Source organism: Notamacropus eugenii, chromosome 1 (genome assembly GCF_028372415.1).
Source record: "Notamacropus eugenii isolate mMacEug1 chromosome 1, mMacEug1.pri_v2, whole genome shotgun sequence".
Lineage (NCBI taxonomy): Eukaryota > Metazoa > Chordata > Mammalia > Diprotodontia > Macropodidae > Notamacropus > Notamacropus eugenii.
Window position 1 is genome coordinate 590,975,944 of NC_092872.1, and position 22,525 is coordinate 590,998,468.

The 22,525-nt window shown below is 37.1% G+C and overlaps 1 protein-coding gene across 29 annotated transcripts in view; it reads right to left on the reverse strand.

The window, feature by feature from the left end:
• The window catches only part of KIF16B (kinesin family member 16B), a 550,717-nt gene that overhangs the window by 480,235 nt on the left and 47,957 nt on the right, over positions 1-22,525 (reverse strand). For 28 of the 29 annotated variants that reach the window (XR_011972556.1, XR_011972554.1, XR_011972560.1 and 25 more), the window contains exons 3-7: positions 20,833-20,946; positions 17,530-17,646; positions 11,078-11,175; positions 8,251-8,360; positions 1,530-1,672 (exon numbers count right to left, since the gene is read on the reverse strand). Coding sequence is in view for 16 of the 29 variants with exons in the window: in XM_072634507.1 (XP_072490608.1) it covers positions 1,530-1,672; positions 8,251-8,360; positions 11,078-11,175; positions 17,530-17,646; positions 20,833-20,946 (582 nt within the window). In the remaining 13 variants the exon portion in view is untranslated. Of the gene's footprint in view, positions 1-1,529; positions 1,673-8,250; positions 8,361-11,077; positions 11,176-17,529; positions 17,647-20,832; positions 20,947-22,525 lie in introns of those variants that run through there. The other variant, XM_072634496.1, reaches the window with a different exon arrangement.

A 22,525-nucleotide genomic window follows, 5' to 3' on the forward strand; every position in this document is an offset into this window, starting at 1 on the left:
CCCATTGCTGATAGGCAGAGAAGCTTTTTAGTGTTGTATTTTTTTTTCTTCCCTAAGCTAGATCAATCCTCCTTAGGCAGCCTGGTGGTCCTCTGTTACCAGGGGCTTAACAAATTGGTGCCAGACAGTGCAGACACCTGATCAGCTTTAGCTCAAATCCAAAACTCAAGTGATCCACTAACCTGAGCCTCCCAAAAGCAAGAACTACAAGGATGCATTACCATAAGTAGCTAAGAATGTTTTTTTTTTCCAAATTAGAATTAAAACATAAAGACTACTTTGATGTTTAAAATACATTACGTATTTTATTCTCCATTTATCATTTCCACTTAACTGACTTTATAAAGGCTCTTAAGGTTTTCCTTGTACTTTATCTGTGTTATCTCATTTGATCCTCACAACAACCCTATAAGGCACTATGGACTTTGTTAAATTTTAAATTTTAAAGATTATCAATATTTCCAGATAAAAAAACTGAGGCTAACAGCTAGTAAGTATCAGAGGTGAGATTTGAATCCAGTTCTCTACTGACTCCAAAAGTCTTTCCAGTATTATTTCCATTTTCCATCTCTCTAAAGATTTAAATGCTAGATCCCAGTTTTTCTCTCTGAATACTTTGGACTTTTGAAGAATATCTGCTCTATCCTCCACTAAAGTCTTATACTAGATGCCTCAGAGTGCGTAGATGAGCCCTTGTTCTTAAAAAGCTACACTAGTGAAGTATAAATTGGCAAGTCTTACCAACATCTACCTAGAAAGAGGTTTGAGGCTGCCCCTGGTGAAAAACTGTATAACTATCAGCAAAAGACCAGCCGAGGCTCATCACCATCACCTGATGAATATATTTAGCATCACACTTCATGAAGACCATCTACTATGACAGAGTTGAGATGCGATCTCCATGAATGGAAGAATTATCTACTCCTAAGAAATTCCAGCAGCTCCTTCAGGTGTGAGCCTGCTTTGTTGGTCTAAGTATTAAAATGAATTTTAATTGTAATAATTTCCATATATATTCAACACTTGGCTGTTGGTTACAATTAATTTTTTGCATTAGTACTTATAAATGTTCGTTTCTCCTTTCATATCATTCAAACAATCATAATCAAGTTTGTCAGGGGAAATCCATGGGGTGATAATGGACCTTGACACAATTATTCACATTGGTTTCCAGCTGACTTGACTCAAAATCTGTTATCTCCCACAGAGTTCACAAGAATGAAAACTTTTGCTTAATTAAGCCCATGAACAAGTTTTTAAGTCTAATATACAACTGAAGTCTGCTAAGTACTTCTTAAGGGTATACCTCAAGACACCTCAAACTACTCCAACCGTAACTCTAGAGAAACTACAACTACCATACACTCTATTCTTAAAAAAAAAAAACAACAACAATATTCAGCCACATTTGCCTGCCTCTTACTCCGGGAAAAAGTAATAATTAGTTCTCATATGTTGCTCATCAAGAACTAGACACCAGAAATTCAGGAAGTGCATTTGCTGATTGAAGGGCCCTTAGTTCTCTTTACCTGAGTGAAGTTGATGGTGAAAATGGCATGAGACCTGCTGCTAACATCATTCATTCCCGTCGTGGCAGTGGTTCGATTTATATTTCCTGCATCCATAAGTTCTTCTACATCATTGTAATTCTGTACTAAATGTTTTGACAAGTCTGAAGTACAAAAACCAATTTAAAAACAAAAAGAGATCTTTGCAATTTCCATTAAATTAAATACATGTTTACATCTATTACATACCATACAATTGTGGCAATAAGCAGTCCAATAAGAGTACTATTTGCTTTTTTAAATGCAAAAGCATAATCTTGTTACTATTACTAGTCATGCGTTATATGGTATTCTAAAACTAGAAAATTATAAAGAAAAAAACAAATGCAGCTTACAAAAAAAAATGTCCATATGTTTATACTTTATTGAGAATGAGGAATCATCAAGTAATAGACAGCACCGTGGTATAGGAGAAAGTATACTAGATCTGGAAGGAAAGGATCATCAAAGGGAAACAGGAAAGGGAAAGCATAAGGGACTTCATAACGTTAGGAAGATGATATTGGGAACTCACAAGCCCTTTCTCGTTATTAGGGTAGTTAGAAGGAATATATACAGACAGAGGGCACAGTTGTGAGTTGAATATGAAGGGATGATATCTAAAAAATAAAACTGAGTGAGAGAGGAATGTACTGTGAGAAAGAGAAAGAGAGATGTGGAACAGGGTAAATTATCTTACATAAAAGAGGCAAGAAATAGCTTTTACAGTGGAGGGGAAGAGGGGGGAGGGGGGGAAGTGAGTGAACCTCATCAGAATTGGCTCAGTGGGAATAACATACACACTCAGTTGGGTATAGAAATCCATCTCTCTTACCCTACAGGAAAGTAAGAGGGGAAGGGGATGAGAGGGGGAGTGATAGAAGGGAGGTGATAGAAGGGAGGGCATGTTGGGGGAGTAGTCACAAGCAAAACAGTTTTGACAAGGGACAGAGTGAAAGGAGAATAGAATAAATGAGGGGAATAGGATAGAGGCAAATAGCAATAATAACTGTGAAAAAAATTTTTGAAGCAAGTTTCTCCAACAAAGGCCTTATTTCTCAAACATAAAGAGAACTGGGTCAAATTTAAAAAAATAAGTCATTCCCAAATTGATAAATGATCAAATGATACTTCGGATGAAGTAATCAAAGCTCTCTATAAGACACATAAAAAAAAAACCTCTTACCTCACTATTAATTGGAAAAATGCAAATTAAAATAATTCTGAGGGTTATACTACCTCACACCTATTAGACTGGCTAATAGGACAGAAAAGTAAAAGACAACTGTTAGAGGGGATGTGGGAAAATTGAGACATTAATGCACTGTTGGAATTGTGAAGTGATTCAACCATTCTGCAGAGCAATTTGGAATTAAGCCCAAAGGGCTATAAAACTATATAAAAATTATAAAAAACAACAATACCACTACTAGGTCTATATCCCAAAAGAGATAAAAAAACAAAAAGGAAAAGGACCTATATGTACAAAAATATTTGTAGCAGCTCACTTCTGGGAGATAAAGAATTAGAGGCTGAGGGGATGCCCAACAAATGGGAAATGGCTGATGAAGTTGTGGTATGTGATTATGATGGAATATTATTGTACTATAAGATATGATGAGAGGATGCTCTCAGAAAAACCTTAAAAGTCTTGCAAAGACTGATGCAAAGAGAAATATCTAGTGTACAAAGTTATAGCAATATTGTAAGACGATCAGATGTGAATGACTTAACTATTCTCAGCAATACAAAAAATCCAAGACATCTCTGAAGGACTCATGATGAAAAATGCTATCCATTTCCAGAGAAAGAACTGATGGTATATAAATATAGAGACTGAAGAACACTTTTTAAAATTTTATTTTTCTTGAGCTTTTTTTTTGTGACTGTTTTCTTTTACAATATAACTACTACGGATATGTTTTGCATGACTATACATGTATACCCATGAAATTGCTTGCCTTCTCACTGAGAGGGATTGGAGAGGGAGGAAGGGAGAGAATTTGGAACTCAAAGTTCTAAAATGGAATGTTAAAAATTGTTTTTACATGTAATTGAGGAAAAAAAAATACTAAATAGAAAGGATCACCAAGCCCCATCTCTGCCAGTAAGCTATATAACCTCAGACACTTGATTTCAATTCTTTGAGCCTCAGTTTCCTCTTCTATAAAAGGACTCTAAATCTACAATCATATGCTCCCAGAAGAAAGCTCCTCAGTATACTGGGTAGACTGGACAATAGCTACAGGATGAGAGTGTAAGAGTAATTTGCAATCTGTACCATTTGAAGGAGTAGCCATAAAAATGAGATTATGAACCCATTGAAGTATATTCAGTACTCTAAAATTATCTGTAATAAAACAGATTTGAGAGTTTCCTCCTGCATGACCCAACTGTGGCTGCCCATCCACTATGAATCTTATTTGTGCCCTCCCACAAGTTCACCAGAAGGTCAACCTAGTGTTTTGGAGGCCTTCCTTGATTCTTCTTGACATTGCAATGGTACCAGTGGATCACTCTGGCTTTCTACCTGCCATCAATCTCTTTACACATGACTAGTCCATCTTCTTTTCCTATAGTATAATTCCTTGATGACATCTTTAATGGCTTTTTTCTTTGGAGTTCCACACTGGTTCCATGTTGCTATCTGTGCACACTCACCATACAAGCCTCTCTGTTGCCATTGTCTAGTAGCTCTTTGGAGTCAGCTGTATTTCATGGCTTGTTTTCATATAGCAATCTTAGTAGAAAGTTAGGAGTATTAAAAAGCTAGTAGAAAGGCTAGGGATCAATGAAGAAGTTTTGCAAATTCACAAAAGAAACTTCTATCTGTTCAACTCACTGTCCATCTGCACTGTCTTTTCCAAATATATATACTAATAGACAAAGAGTGTCCATCCAAATGTGTGTCAAAATCTGGGCAACAAAACCTTTTCAGCCTCTTGGACTCTCCAGAGTGAATGAATTGACCAAACTCCTTTTAAGTGATTACAGATATCTGTCAGGAGGCACTGTAACATTCTGGGGCTTATTACAAAAAGTACAATGTGATCCAAAAACAGATGAGTCTGGAGGACCTCATCATTCACAGGAAATCACTTTCAATCTAGACCATGCTTTCTTGGGTGAATATACATCAACCTTCCTTATGGCAATTTGTTTTTATTAGAGCAGTCAACACAGCTATTATTATATCTTCTAAAAAAAACCTGAATGGTTTTGATTTAAAAATGAGATACCTTATCTAAAAGAGCCTGGAAGGTGATGTGGTTTTTGTTTTGTTTTGACTAAAATCAACAAACAATAAGCATATTAATATCTCACATTCTCTCTATGTCTTGGTTAATTGTGAAGTTTTAAAGCTCTGCCTCACCGTTAGAGATTGCTTGCAAAAGCACTCATACAGCCACCACCAGCCTTTTATCACCTCTCACCTAGACTATAGAAATAGCCTTCTAATTGATCTTTCTACCTCAAGTCTCTGACCACTCTAATCCACCCTCCTTTCAGATGCCAAAGTGATTGTCCCAAAGTGCAAGTCTGACCATGTCACCCCACTGTTCAATCTAATCTGTCAGATCACTATTATCTCTAGGATCAAAGATAAAGTTCTTCATAACATGGTTAGTTCCAATGTCTCTGGTCTTCTTACACTTTCCTCCCCTCCAAATCCTCTAGAATTAAGTGACCCTGGCCTACTTGCATTTCCTCACACACAATTTGCATTGGTTATTTCCCATGCCTAAAATGCTCTACCTCCTCACCTCCACCTATTAGTTTCCCTAGCTTCCTTCAAAATTCAACTCACACCTTCTAAAAGGAGGTCTTTCCAGGTCCACCTTGCTGGTAGTCCCTTCTATTGAGATTATCATCCATCTATTCTGTGTATAGCTTTTATATGCTTAATTCCTCCCCCATATGAAGGTGAGCTCCTCAAAGGCAAGCACCATTTTTGCCTTTATCCCCAGCACCTAGCACAATGCCTGGCATACTGCTAAGTGTTTAATAAATGTATTTCATTAGACTGACATCTAGGACTACGAAGTTAAGAATCCAAGTATGGGGGTTCCACTATATTTGATGGACAAAAAAAGTCTGTTATAATGATCTTTGCAAATTCTTTACATTTTATTTCCGTTTGTAGACTCTGAACACTCTTGGAATGAGTTTGTTTAACTGGATGTCCTGTTAATATTTCTTTAAATTGGTTTTACCTTTCAGTGTTTCTCTTTGCTTTACAGTGCCTTGTTCATAATCATTTACTTTGTACAATTTAACAAATTAGTTCTCTAGCTGGCAAGTAAGCCAGATTATTCGTGACAATCAATCAATAAACTTTACTAAGCACCTCAGAAGGGACTGTGGTAGGCATTCAGGACACAAATGCAAGGAATGAAACCATCCCCACTCTTCAGAAGTCCTTTAGGCTCTCTTGATCTCCTTATTGTGACAATTAACTGTGAACAAATTTGGTGACAAAATTATTATATTCAGTGTTTATGCTATTTATATGGTCCACTTCCCATTTTTTATTTTCAATTAGTTGTTAAATTATTTTAAAGTTTTGGTGTTTCAATCCTACATCATCTTTTTCTTATTGTTATCCCTTCTTATATTTTTACTTATTCTGGTTTTAGTTATTTAGCTTATATTTAGATGACTCATTGATAAGACTGCAATTGGCAGATGGTTCAGGGGTAATTTCTACAATAATCAGTCATTTCCTGTCTACAAAATAAAATCTATTTCATTTTCATGGAAATTAAGTGGAGCTTGCCTTGTCCAGCACCTACACATTCCTTCCACAAAGACAGTGTTTGCCATACAGAGATATGAGTTTATGTGCAATCCACAAGTCTTTGGTCCCTCTCATTCATATATAAACTACTATAAGCATACTCACTTAATAAAAATTCACTTTTTGGAAAATGATAGAGCAATAGAGATCGTATTTACACATTTAATCTCGCCACTAAATTTTTTTAAATGGAAAGCATAAATATCTCTTTACATATACTCACAGTCTATACTACAAATGTCTTTCAAAGCTAAGTACTCTAAGAATCTCTTTATTATCATTATGTGTCATTGGGTTAATAAATAGAGAGAGAGCAGGCAACTCTACTTCAAGAAAAACAATAATAGCTTTAACTGTAGCACAAAGCAGGGATTACTTAGCCTGTATGAAAACATTTGTAAATTAATCTTCACATGGCTCTTCAAACCAGGGGAAGTTTTGCTTAATACATAAATAAGGGCTTTAAAAACTAACATTTCAAAGAATCATTTCACAAGATTCAATTCAATATGCATTTATCAAGCACCTACCATGTGCCCTTACAAGGAGCAAAAATGAAACCACACCTGCCCTCAAGAAGTAGATATTCTAACACTTCTAGAGCTGTATTCCAAAGAGATCATAAAAATGGGAAAAGGACCCACATGTACAAAAACATTTATAGCAGCTCTTTTTGTGGTAGCGAAGAACTGGAAATTGAGGGGATGCCCACCAAGTGGGGAACGGCTGAACAAGTTGTGGTATATGAACGGAATGGAATACTATTGTACCATAAGAAATGATGAGCAGGTGAATTTCAGAAAAACCTGGAAAGACTTATACGAACTGATGCTGAGTGAAATGAGAAGAACCAGGAGAACATCGTACACAGTAACAGACACATTGTGAGATGACTAACTTTGACACACTCAGCAGGTCTAAAGCAATGCAAGGATCTAAGACAACGCCAAAAGACTCATGAAGGAAAATGTTATTGACATCCAGAGAAAGAACTATGAAGTCTGAATACAGATCAAAGCAGACTATTTGCTCTCTCTTTTTTTGTTTTGTTTTTTCTTCTTTCTCATGGTTCATCCCATTCTAATTCTAATTCTTTCTAGTTCTAATTCTTTTTTACAATATAACTAATGTGAAAATATGTCTACTATGAATGTATATGTAGAGCCCATATCAGAATGCATACCATCTTGGGGAGGGGAGGGAGTTGGAGAAAATTTAAAACTCAAAAGCTTATGGAACTAAATGTTGAAAACAAAAAATTAATTAAAAATTTTTAAAAAGTATATATTCTATTAGAGGGGGAAAAACTGTACATACTTAAGTAAATATAATGTAAATGGGGGAGAGAAGCCAAAAACTACTGAAAGTTGGGGTAATCATAAAAGATATAGTGTGGAATGTGGAGCTGAGAATTTAAGGGGGCTGAGGATTCCAAAAAAGTAGGAGAGAAAAAAAAGTGAAGGGAAAACATTTCAGGCACAGAGGATAGGAGACATGAGATAGGAACACTGAGGATAGGAAAGAGAAAGTAGGCCAAATGGGTTGGAATGGAGAGTGTATGAGAAGAAATACAGATCATAAATGGAGAGCTGAATGAGACCTCAGAGGAAGAAAACGAAACCCAGAAAGACCTTGTGACTTGACTATGGCCACACAGCTAGTATTAGAGGCAGGATCTGAACTCAGATCCTCTGACTCCAAAGCAGAACGCTCCACTATAGCCCTGGGATCCATAATTTGGTTGGGTAGTTTTGTCTTAAATAAGTATATAAGAATTTATACATTTCAAGTGTGAAAAGACCAAAAATCTACTTGTGCCATACTATTTTTCTTTTATCAGCAACACTTTTCTAAAACCTTACCCTAATACCATAAAGCAGAGAGCTATAAAATATATGTTCTTACCCTCAACATAAGGTCCTTCTTTGGGATGCTCCCGAACTCTCAAATTGTAGGTTTTTGATGACTTCCGCCTAAGTAGATCTCTCACACGTTCGTTATAGATCTCAAGGTAGCTAAAAAAAATTGAATTTAAATTAATTTACATTTCAATATTTTTTAATGTATATAAATTTGAACTCTAATTGGGGAACATAAAGTGAATACAGAATGAATTTGTAATTTTCTTGCCAAAAATAGAAAACTTACATTTATTCACATGAGGATCAAAGCCACAGTAGGAGTGTAACATATTCACACTTAGAAGCCAAAGACTCACCTTTCTGGGGTAATTTCCCTATACTAAATACACTCATCTAATTAGTTTATATTTAGGTGGAATAGATGCTGTCTAGGCAACTCATTAAAAAGATAAGAAGTTTTGTTTTCCTCAACTATCACAAATTAGCAGAAGAGCAAACTATCTGTGAAAGGAAGCTAGAGGATTCCGAGGATACAGTTGACAGTATCACACAAAACCAATTCAGAAAGGCTCCACCCAACTCACATACAAACTGGGTTCCAAAAGTTTATGTCAGTGGCTTTAAAAACTAAAAGGCATGTTCACTGGAAATTATATTATAACATAGGACTCAGGTTCTCTAGCAAATCCTACAAAAGTCTCTAATTGACCTAAAGGGAAATATTAAAGAATCTAACTACTATAGGTGAGTTTGTAAACATCCCCTTTCCCCAGTGACATGTGCTCAGCTCTAAGTTAATATTGTAAGGGGAAAGGGTAGGGGAACAATGTACTTGTAAGGAAAGATAGTAAGACATGGGAATAAGTCATAAGAGACTATAGGGGCTTTATTGATTCTCAAGGTAAAGAGCTGTCAAATACTAAGGATTCCCACTAATGCTAGCCCAGGGACACATCTTAGCCATGAGCAGAATTCCCATCATTCCCTTTTTCTTCTGAAAATCCCATAGACTGGCTTTCCCCTACCCTTTTCACAGCCACTATCTATTTAAGAATTTCTTCTCTCATTCCTCAATATAAATGAACAGTTGACAAAAGAATCACAAACTATTAACCATATTAAAGAATACTTCAAAGTACTAATAAGAAAAATTAAAATCAAAACAACCCAGAAGTTTCAACTCATACTCAGCAAATTAGCTAAGAAAATAAAAAGATTAGAAAAAATGATGGTCAGGAGTTGTGGAAACTAATCTATTGTTGTCACATCTATAAACTGATACAACCATTTTAGAAAGTAATATGTAATTACTGGTAAAATGATTAAAATGGCTTTACCCTGTGATCCAAAGATGGCAAATACTTGAAGTCAGTGAAAAAATTATAAAAATGAAAATAAATACTTAAATTATTTAGAGCAATACTTTGAAGCAGCAAAGACCCAGAGACAAAGCAGATACTCATCCATTTGGAAAGGTCTAAATAAGCTGCAGTTATAGTCATAATTACGAATACAACTGAACTGTTACTACAAAGAAGCAAAGGAAGACTGATCTGAACTGATGCAAAGTAAACAGAACCAGGAAACATACATAAAACTACAGCAATGTGAATGAAAGAACATTCTAATCTTTCTAAAAGTGCACGTCTGACCAAACCACACACACCACACCACCTCCCACATTCAACAAACTCCACATGTTCCTTATTATCTCCGAGATCAAATATAAAACCCTTTCCTTGGGTGTTAAGGTCCTTCATAACCTGGACTCTCCCTACCATTCCAGTGACACTGGTCTCCTTGCTGTTCCTCAACATAACATTCACATCCCCTGATTTTGGAGTGTTTTCCCTGATTGTCCCCTATGCCTAGATTACTCTCCCTCCTTATTACTAACACCTGGCTTCCTTTAAGTATCAGCTAAAGTTCCCTGTTCTCTTTAATCTTAATGCCTCCCCTCTAAGACTATCTCCAATTTATTTTGTATAGATCTGTTAGTATAAAGTTGCTTTCATGCACCTTTCATGCTCTTAACTCCCCCATCAGACTATGAGGTCCTTGACAGCAGGAATTGATTTTCTGCTTTTCTCTTTTGCCTGGAGCTTAGCAAAAAAGTGCTTGTCCCATAGCAGGCACTTAATAAGTAATAGCTGACTGACAAACCTGAATGTTGTAAAAACTATAATGATTAAGCATGGTCCCAAAGAAAAGATTTGAAAAGCTTCTTTCCCATTTCATTTACAGAAGTAGGGACTAATGGCTGTGGAACACTGCAAACAATGTCAGACTTTTTGATGTGTTGGTTAGTTTTGCTAGGCATTTTTTTCCCTCTTTTTTGTTATTTAGTATAAGGAATAGCTCTTTTGGAGGAGGCTGAAGGATTTATGTTGGGGAATATATGTGATTTAAAAAACAAAGGTCATCAATAAAAATTTATTCAGAAGAAAAAGTTTCTCTATTTCCCAGCTCCACAGGGGAAAAAAAATCTAGTCTTGCATAACATGACCCTTCTGGTTTTTTCTAAGGGTTTGTGGGAACAGACACAAGAAATAAACAGAAACAAAGTATGAAGACTCCATTTCTTCTTCATTTTTTTTATTTAGACCATTAGGGAGAGACAACTCATTCATGTTACTACTAGGTGTCTTATACATTAATGCATCTAAATTTCAGATAAACTAAAGCTATCCTGAGTGCTTCTTCTAAGAAGCCACAGTAAATATGGGGTTTGGGGAGTGAAAGATAGGACAGGGTCTCTCTGTAATCATAAGCCCTTTCAGGTGAAGGTATAGTTAAAAAGGATGAATAAAAGTGGACTTGCTAAGAAAGGGACCATCTTAATCTAGAAATCCAGCCTAAACAAAACTCACCTGACTTCAGTTCGAAAAGATGCTTCATCCCATTTTGTAGCTGCATTTATACGACTGAACAAACCTTCACAAATTCGAGGTATTAAACCAGAATCACCCTGTAATAAGAATCAAGAATTGATAAAACAATTTTTTCCAACACAACTTCTAACTGAATATGCAGAAAAAAAAGAACACTGGTGGTTCTACAGCTAGTCATAGGTTCATAGGTTACAGTTCCAGCTTTAATGGTTAATTTACTCTGGAAAATGTAGTCAGTCTTTATGGGCCTTGGTTTCCTCATATATAAAATAAGTTTTACTGGATGATCTCATAGGTCTCTTCTGGCTCAAATTCTATCTTCCATTAATGGATTCAATGCTAGACCATGAATATTTAATTCAATTACAACACTAAACACCAGTTATATACAAAGCACAGGGTCTAGTACATATAAGAATGAAAAACAACATGATCCCACCCCTCAGAGAGTTTGCAAACCAATATGGAAAATAAGATAGATACACAAATAAGCATAATGCAAGGTTGTTTTTCAGTAGTTCAGTCATATCCAACTCTTTGTGACCCCATGGGACCGTAGCATGCACCAGGCCTTCTATCCTCCACTATCTCTCAAAGTCTGTCCAAGTTTATGCACATTGTTTCCATAACACTATCTACTCATCTCATCCACTGCCGATCCCTTCTCCTTCTGCCTTCCATCTTTCCCAACATCAGGGTCTTTTCCAATGAGTTCTGCATTCTCATTATGTGGCTAAAGTATTTAAGCTTCAACTTCAGTATCTGACCTTTCAGTAAATAGCTTCAACGATTTGATCTCCTTTCTAGCCAAGGAATTCTCAAAAGTCTTCTCCAGCACCACGGTTCAAAAGCTTCAGTTCTATGGTGCTCAGTCTTTCTTTCAATCCAACTCTCAACCACACATTGCTACTGGAAAAATTGTAACTCTATACGAATGTTTGTCAGCAAGATGATGTCTCTGTTTTTCGGTATGCTGTCCAGATTTTCCATAGTCTTCCATTCAAGGACTAAGCATCTTTTAATTTTATGGCTACACTGGCCATCTGTAGTGATTTTTGAGCCCAAGGATATAAACTCTGACATTGCTTCCATTTCTTTTTTTCACACTTTAACTGAATTTTAATTAATTTATTTTTAGTTTTCAACATTCACTTCCAAAGATTTTGAGTTTCAAATTTTCTCCCCATCTCTCCCTTCCAACCACCCCAAGGCACTATGCATTCTAATTACCCCTTCCTTGAATCTGCCCTCCCTTCTATCACACCCCTCCTTCTCTTATCCCCATCCCCTCTGTTTTCTTGTAGGGCAAGATAGATTTCTATGCCCCACTGCCTGTATATCATATTTCCCAGTTGTATGTTGTTGGGGGTGTAAGCTCAGTTTCATGTGGACAGTCTCGGGCAGGTAAAGGTGAGGACTTCTAAACCTTAGAGTTCTCATGAGGCCCCCCAGGGAATAGCTGGGAATTGAGGCGTGAGACACGGGCTATCTCGTGCATCTCTGCCTCTTCTCCGTGGGATACATGCTAGGGACAGCATCACACCCTTGAGATTGGCCTGGGGTCTGAGCATACCTGTTGTTGACTAGCTAAAGGCTGAGAGCACGCCCGGTATTCACGTGCAAACTATGCAGCGGGAGAGCTTAAGTAGGGTCAGGAAAGCCTAAAGGCGCTCTTTGCGCTGAGGGGCCCTTAGAGGGCAGAGGGTCCCTCCCCTCTCCCACGCCCATTCTCTTGCTGTACGATCTTTGCCTCCTTGGGAGGAGGAGGATTCCTCTCTCCTGAGGAAGAATTCACCCTGCACATGTAACCAAGACCCTGAATAAAGCCTAACCCTTGTTCGACTCTGGAAAGTCTCTTCTCTCAATACGTTTATCTGGTTGGCCACCGAAGACCTGCGAAGGTGAAAGGTAAGACTCGGGTAGCCCATCAGCCCCTAGGCCGAACAGTATGTAAAAACAATTTTTAACATTCATTTTTAAAACTCTGAGTTCCAACTTCTTTCCCTTCCTCCCTCCCCACCCATCTCCACTGAGAAGGTAAGCAATTCGATATAGTTATACATGTGTAGTTATGCAAAACACTTCCATAACAGTCATATTGTGAAAGACTAATTATATTTCCCTCCATCCTATCCTGCCCCCCATTTATTCTAGTCTTTCTTTTGACCCTGTCCCTCCTCAAAAGGGTTTACTTATAATTATCCCCGCCTTTCATTTGCCTTCCCTTCTATTACCTCCCCTTATCCCTTTCCCCCCTACTTTCTGTAGTGTAAGATAGATTTTCATACCAAAATGAGTGTGCATATTATTCTCTCCTTAAGCCAAATGTGATAAGAATAAGGTTCACTCTTTCCCTCTCACCTTCCCCCTCTTCCCCTATTGCTTCCATTTCTTCTCCCTCTATTTGCCAGGAAGGGATGGGACTGGTTGTCAAGATCTTGGTTGGTTTGGGCAGGGTTTGTTTGTAGCCATTTTTTTCACGTTAAGCTTCAAGCCAGCTTTTACAACATTTTCTTTCACCTTTATCAAGAAGCTTCTGAATTCCTCCTCACTTTCTGCCACCAGAGTAGTATCATCTGCATATCTGAGATTACTGACATTTCTCCCAGCAACCTTAATTCAGCTTTTAATTCATCCAGGCTGGCATTTTGCATGAGGTACTCTGAATATGAGCTTAGTAAATAAGGTGACAATATGATGCCTTGCTGTACTCCTTTTCCAATCTTAAACCAACAGTTGTTCCTTGTTCAGTTCTTTCTTCTTGATTTGCATAAAGGCTCCTCAGAAGACAAGATAATCTGGTACTCCCATCTCTTTGAGGACTTGCATATTTTATTGTGATCCACCCAGTCAAAAGCTTTACTGTAGTCAGTGAAGCAAAAGATGTTTTTATTTTCTCCATAGCCCAGTAAATGTTGGGAATTTGGTCTCTAGTTCATCTGTCTCTTCAAAAACCACCCAGTTCTTCTGGAAATTCTCAGTTCACATTGCAAAACCTAGAATGCAGAATCTTAAACATAACCTTGCTGGCATGTGAAATGAGCATCATTGTTCAGGTATTCGAAAATTTCTTGGCATTGCCCTTCTGACCTTTTCCAAACCAGTGGCCACTGTTGAGTTTTCCAAATTTGTTGGCATGATGAGTTTAGTACCTTAACAGCACCATCTTACAACTCAACTGGAATTCTAAGACCTCACTTATGCGTATTGCTAGCAATGCTTCCTGAGTTTAGTACCTTAACAGCACCATCTTACAACTCAACTGGAATTCTAAGACCTCACTTATGCGTATTGCTAGCAATGCTTCCTAAGACCCACATCAGTCTCCAGAATGTCTAGCTCTAGATCAGTAACCACACTTTTTCTCCTATAGTTCTATTGTGCATTCTCATCACCTCTTCTTAATCTCTTCCACTTATGTTACGTCCCTACCACTTCTGTCTTTTATCTTGTCCATTTCCGAATGAAATGTTCCCTTGATATCTCTATTTTTCTTGAAGAGATCTCTAGTCTTTTCCATTTTATTATTTTCTTCTATTCCTTGGCAGTAAATTACTTATTTAAGAAAAACTTTTTTTCTGTCCTTACTATTCTCTGAAAGTCCGCATTGGATATATCTTTCCCTTTCACTTTCCTTCTTTCCTCAGCTATTAGTAAAAATCTCATCAGACTGCCATTTTGCTTTCCTGCTCTTCTTTTTCTTTGGAAAGTTTTTTTTGTAGCTTCCTATACAATATTGCAAATGTCTGTCCATAACTCTTTAGGCACTCTATTTACCAGACCTAATCCCTTAAATCTATTCATCACCTCCACTTTATATTCAGAAGTAATACTATTTAGGTCAGACCTATCCAGCCTGATGGCTTTCCCTACTTTCTTCAATTTAAGCCTGAATTTTGTAATAGGAAGTTCATGATGTGAGCCACAGTCAGCACCAGGTCTTGTTTTCACTGACTGTACAGAGCTTCTCTAACTTGGACTGCAAAAAAAAAAAAAAAAAATCTGACTTTTATATTGATGTCTGGTGATGTCCATGTGAAGAGTAGCTTTTTGGGTTTTTGAAAAAGAGTGTTTGTTATGACCGGCGAGTAATCTTGACAAAACTATTAATTATTACAATGCAAAACAGATTTTGATAAACTGAAAAATTGTAAATCTAGACAACACTACAAGAAAGAGGAAGAGAAATCACTTTCAGCTGGGAGCATCAGGGAAACTTTAATGGATAAGGTGGCACCTGAGCTGGGCCTTTAAGGAGGAAAAAACTTTCAACAGGCAGTGATGTGGAAGAAGCATGGCAGAAAATGAACTGCTTAAATGTACTAAAAGATGAGCATGCAAGACAAGTCACAATATATGAGAACAATAACTGACAGACTATGTGAAGGGTTGTAGAAAGAAATAACTCTAGAAAAGTAAGTTGGAGCCAGAGGAAGAGAGCCCAGAATGCTGGATTAAGAGACCTATAGTTAGCCACTGAGGATTTTTGATCAGAAAAGTAACATGGTCAAACCTCTAAATCAGTAAGATTATTTTGGCAGCTGTATGAGGAAGGGGACAGACTGAAGACAAGAACTGAGTGTTTCACAACAGTACAGGACAAGAGGCAATGAGAACCCAGCAAAGATAATGGCAGCCTTACTGGACAGTAAGAGACACACAGGAGAATCAGAGTGGAGCTTGAATCCATGGGCCTTGGAAGCCAACTGGCAGATGGACACAGAAAATTTAAAGCCAACTCTGATGTTAGTCCATATGCCTATTCAGATGGTAGCACCTTCAACAGAGATAGAGAAGCTGGAGGGAGGGTCAAATGATGGGAGGTGGGGGTGGAGAGAGGAGTGAAGAGCAGGGTAGGTGACAGGACTTGAATGCAATTTTGGACAAGTTAAGTTTAAAGTTCCAATGGGAAATGTAGCTGGAAATGTCAAATAGGCACATGGAAATGTGGGACTGGAGCTCAGAAAAGATAACAGATGCGGATATAAAGACCTGGGAGTCATCTGCATAGCTGATAAATCAAACTGTGACAATCAGTAAGATTACCAGGTCATTCAGTGCAATAAAAGGGGTCAATGACAAAGCCTTGGGGACCAGGGACACTTAGGGGGCAAGAGCAGGAGAGAAAACTTCCAAATGAGACTGACTCCAAGCCTCATTTTACAATAAAAGATACTGAGGCCCTCTCAATTTTTTTCACACTAAAAAGGATGAAGACCTAAACTATCTATAATCCATTCTAATTCTAAATAAAATCTTGCTATTCATAGCCTCCTTCATAAATACCTAAGCTAGCTATGTGGAGATTCATATGTAAATATTATTTTTATTGAGTTTTGAATATTAAAGCTAGAAATCTTCATTTTGATGCTTCCCAAGCAGCTATGTCAGACTCAGCTCCCAAACTAACTCACTTCCAAAATTCAGACAGCTCCTAAAGTTCTACCTCCTCTCTGAACCACAGACCCTATGATGATTGATGGGACCAGAAGTGACCTTAGAGATCACTAACCCAATGCCCTCATTGTACAGAGGAGAAGAAGCCAGGGGCTCAGGCCCCAGAGTCCTCAATTTCCTCAATGACAGTGAGAATACAGAGTAAAGATCAAATGGAAATTCTTCAAGTTCAGTATTTACATTTTAGAAACTTAACAATATCCTTATTTTAGACTGTTGAGAATAAGCAGTAAAACATTTAGGGCTCCTTAATCCCTTCCATGTTTTCATACTTTACATTTTACATAGCTTTTTCCCATACATTTGCAATAACTGCCAGTCATTTTCATTATAAGCTTTAGAAAGTAAAAGCTCCAAACACCTTGTAAATATGGAACAGATACAGGGATGAAAAAGCACTGCTTGCTTATAACAGACTTTTAATAGTAAAGTATGAGATGGATGATCCACTTTTTTCATCTCTATATTTTTTGGAGCCAATTTATTATTACTTTCTATTAATCTCTATGGTCCAGCCTCCTCCAAACTTTTTATCAAATAGATTTAGTGGATTTATATAATGCCTTTCTTACAAGGAAATAAGATTTTTTAAATAAGTCTTTTCCAACTGGAAAAATGTTTTTTAAAAGAACAAAGTTAAATAGATTTTATTTAAAATTGTTGGCAAAAGAGCAACATAAATTACTTTTAAGACCAGGATACTTTTTTGATAAGATTATACTTTTTAAAAAAGAAAATAGGCTAGGACTTGCATCCGCTATTCATATTTATGCACTTAAAACTATTTTAATTTAACATCTCTCCAAGGAAATTTAGTCCAACTTATTACTTGGTCTTATCCTATTACTACAGAATGATCAGAACAAAAAAACCAAATTGGTGCAGATCAAGGACATAGAACAGAAGAGAGTATCAGTCCTAAGAGGGAAGTAATTATAAATAATTTTTGTTTCCACACAATGTAAATAACGTACAGTATTTCCCATCATAGTGTAAGATTTCCCTGATCCGGTTTGCCCATAGGCAAAGACACAAGCATTGTAACCTTCAAATGCAGACTGTAAGACGTCAGTGCCAAGATTTGTGAAAACCTGAAAGCAAAAGGAAAACACAATAATTACAGATCACAAAAACACATTTTATAATACTTTTGAATAACTATAAACCACCATGGTCCAAATTATGACAAAACGTGTAACCTTGATTTTGATTTAAAAAAAAAAGTTTATTAGTAAAACAGGCTAAAACAGAATTACTGAAATGTAAATAAGAAGAATTTTGCAGTATAACAATTTACCATTTCGGACTGATATAAATTGGTTTAAATTTCATGTTGTTAACTTTATCAAACTATCTCAAATTAAATATTTAAAGTCTCAAGGTATGGCATCCAGCAATTAATGCCTAACACTATCATTGAAGAGTCCAGTTACCTACCTATAAAAATAAATCAATTATCTCTCAAGGTTATCACTGAGTTTACTGATTGGTTGTACATGAGTAATGACTAAGCTCAGCACTGTCAGGTTCCATGTGGTAACCTAAAATTGTAGTGGTTGTAGCACTGTGCCAACTCACATAGATCTAGCTATGCCATGGGCACAGACTCTGTTAGCCCTCATTGAAGAGGGAGGATTACTGAGATATTCCAAAATATCAAGCTCTGCTACATAACACGAACACTTATTCCTTCAGACTTAAGCCTAAGGCAAAACTCCCTATGGGTATAAAGACTGCTTTAAAAGTTGAGGGTTTTAGGAAGCTACCTGAAACACAATGAAACAGTGCATAAACACCATTAAGAAATCTCTCAGGACTGTACATGGCAAATGCAGAAGACTGAGCTTCCAAAAACAAAGTGACTGAAGACTGCAGTATGGGTCTATTGGGTTGGAGGGGGGTGGGCAAGGATAAAGGCAGAAACAGTGAAGATCTATAAACATGTCATCATTCTTTCATAATTTTTGAAGGGAACAAAATTCTCTCAGCACATTCTGATGTGACAAGAAAACAAATCTATTAAATGAACAAATACACAATGGCTCTGAACTCAGATTTACCAAAAGTATAGTTCTAAGTACCTATAGACTGCCCATGGGTGAAAATATCTCCCAAGCATCCCCTTCATGGTATGGCAGAATAGCCTGGAACAAATTCACATACTCAAGTCATCTTTCAGTCAAGAGGCAGTTTTTCGTGAAGCCAATAGAAGCAGGCTAAATTCCTTTCGAGAACTTGCAACCTAGTGGGGATGAACCTACAGCTTAAATAGAAAAGAGGTATGGGAAAAGAATGCCAGGGATACTAATTAAGTAATCTAAGGGTCCACATGTCTTGAGAGCAGGTGCCAGTGATCTACGGATGGGAAAATGTAGGGAGTCTGGAGATTGCTTTGTTGATATCAAACATTGAAGTAGTTGTCTGAGGCATGGACTTTGGGAATTTGGCATGAGGGAGAGAACTTGGGTCAGCCAGGGACAAAAATTCTTAGATCAGGCACCCCTGTGTCTGCCTGTCCTTTATCTGAGGAATTACAGGGTCAAGTCTGAATGTATTCTGCAACCAAGGAATATTTTCTGACAAGGGACAGGGGGCTGGGTTACTTAGACGTGATCTTAGGGCTTTTGGGGATCCAGGTCCTACCACCTCGTCAGTGGGGGACATGCAGCAGAGAACTCTCTGTTGCACACTTAACAAAAGTGAAGAGTACCTGGCATTTTGGCTACCTAAAAGCCCATCCCTTACAAGGGAATGCTATTAATACTCCTGGTTAGAATCATGTCATCTCTCTCTAAGAAAAAAGGATGGAGGTCATCTAGTAGTCCACATGTTACACGAATTTTTCTCCCATGTGAATTTAATCAGTTTAGGGACCTCCTGGTGTAGAAGCTCCCTCCACCACCCATCTCTATATTAAAGTATTAAAACACTGGGAGACCCTGAAGTCATTTGCTTGTGACCATTACAGCCTGAATGTATCAGAGACAAGAGCTGGACACAGGTCTGGCTGGCTCCAAACCTGGCCTACTCTCCATTACACCATGCTACAGAGTATTACTTACTCTCTGAAAGAACAATGCCCCATTCTTTATCGTACTCCACTTCTATCAGGAGAGGAAAAATATGTCCAAAGCAATCAGATTAAAAATCTGATTAAAAAAAAACAACCTTCTGTTTTGCAATTAAACAAAGAGTACAAGTATTTTTTTCTGACATTTCTGCCTAAAAGCCCAGGTCGTACCAGTGAATATTACTGAAGTACAGGGAGATTAAGTAATTTGTCCAAGGTTACAAAGACATTACACAGAGAGGACTAGAAGGCATCATGCTTAGCACATAGCAGGTACTTAATAATGTCTGATGATTGTATAGCATCCCATGTATCAGCTTCTGTCTTACACAAAGAATTAATGGAAGGCCCATGAAACTATGGATTTAGTCTAAAAGCTAAGAACAAGAGCTATTCTTTACAAGAGAAAAACAATGAAGAGGCTAACTTGCTTCTGCTTAGCTGCCTGCTGGTAATTCTCCCTTCACAATGGTATTTTCACAAGGTAAAACTGAAAACTAATTTTCAAAAAATTTGATAGCATACAAAGATAAATCAAAGAGACCTGATCATAGCACAAAATGATCAGGTTTAAGCCATCAATAATCAAAAGTCAAGAAATAACAGTATTTATATAGCATTTCTAAGATGTACATACACCATATGTGTTGTATCATCTGTTTTCCACAACAACACTGTGAGATAGGTGCTACTGTTATCCCCATATGAGGAAAGGAAGACTGACAACAACTAAATGACTTGCTCCTGGTCACAAAACTAGTAAGAGGTATGAGGGAGCATTCAAACTCAGTCTTCTTGTCAGCAAATCCAGTAGTAAAGACCATTCTGTCACCTAGAGGCTTCAATAGCAACAACTAGGTTTAGGTAAACTGGTAGAAGCAGTATGATTAATGGCTAGAGTACTACCTTTGAAGTCAGAAAGCCTATGTCCAACCCAGCCCATGCCTCTGACTCATCCTAGCTTTGGGATTTGGGGGAAAAAAATCATGTCATTCCTTTGTGCTTTGGGTAACTTCCTAAAACTTTGCCAGTAAGTCACGGACAGGTTGGAAGTAGTTCCCACATACAGAATTCCCAAACACTGAAGAAATCTTTTGTACACTCATGTATGTAAATTAGTAAAAGAATATTTTAGGAAGAAGATTGGCAATACAAAAATAACTTGTACAAAATGAAAACAAACACACTTAGATCTTAGAAATCATACCATTTCTTGAGAAACATAATTTGGGCTTTTAGAATCAGCAGAACAAAAGGAAAAGTCATAGGTAAAGGTTTTGGTACGTTCTCTTCCTGTATCTCCAGACCCTCCCTCTGGAATCTAGAAAGAAAAAAAAAACAAAAATAATAAACATTTCCATTTTGACATGTAAAGCACTACAAAACAAAAACAATCTTCCTAGAAGTATCACTTTTCTGCTCCAAAAGCTCTAGTGGTTTCCAGTTTTCTAAAGAAGTCTTAACTCTTTGCCCTGAAATTCATTAAAACATACAACCATGCCTGAACTTACATCTCCAGACTCATTTTCTGCTATGCCCCTGCATAAACACTATGCTCCAAACAAGTTGAATTTTCCCACTCTTCCCCAAACAGAATTTGTATTTTCCCATTCTCACATCTTTGCTCATGCCCTACCCACTATTTTAAATGCACACCACCCTCCATATATACTTCTCATAATATTACCCACCTTTTGGGACCTAGATGATCTCTAACATCCCTTCCATTACTAAAATGTCATGATTCCAAGGCCCCACTCCAATGTTACTGCCTTTATGATGCCTTAGAAAAAAGTAGGGTACATGGCTCAGTTTTGAATCAAAGACCTGGGTTCAAATCCCAGCTTTGCCACCAATGTGACTTTGGGCAAGTTTTTGGGCAAGTCTGTGGGCCATAGTTCTTCATCCATCAAACGAAAAGACCAGACTATATCAGTTACAACATTCCATTCAGCTCTGGAACTAGCATCCCATGAACATCCCTGATTTCCCTGACCAAAAGTCATCATGTCCACTTCTCCACAACTACAGCATTTTGTTTGCATTTAATCAAATGACACTTGCTATAGTCTCCCTTATACTGCTACAACATCTCTATTAAATATAAATTTCTTAAGGATGGGGACTATGCCTCATACAGCTTTGTATTCTCCAACTGATCTGCCATATATCTTAATCATAATGAGCACTTAATAAATTCTTACTGAACAAATAATATTTTCCTACACATTTTTTTGTGGTGGAAAAATCCTCCTATAAAAGTATTAAGAGTCTCGACATCTTTAGTAGATCAATGAAAGAGACGATTTAAAGAAAAGTGATTTCACATACATAAAGAAACAGAAAAGGTATAAAATAGAACTATTTGGGACACTTTTTAGATGTTAAACATCTTGTGAGTTTCAGTCCCTTTCAATTAATGAATGTGTGTTCATTCATTTAGCTAGCTAACATTTATTTACCTTTAGTAATGCTCTATGCTAAGCACTATGAAGGATACAAAAATTAAGTCTTGGCGCCTACAACTGATGTTTACAATCTAGTTTGAAAATACACAGGCATAAACCGGAAAATATTTTGACTAAAGAAGAGAAAGAAAGCATTATGAAGTGCAAGATGAATAATTTTGATTACATTAAACTGAAAAGTGTTTGCACAAACAAACCCAATGCAACCAAGATACGGAGGGATGCAGAAAACTGGGAAAGAATTTTTGTAGCTAGTGTCTGTGATAAAGGCCTCATTTCTAAAATATATAGGGAACTGAGTCAAATGTACAAGAATACAAGTCATTTCCCAATTGGAAAATGGTCAGAGGATATGAACAGGCAGTTTTCAGAGGAAGAAATTAAAGCTATCGATAGTCATATGAAAAAAATGCTCTAAATCACTATTGAAAA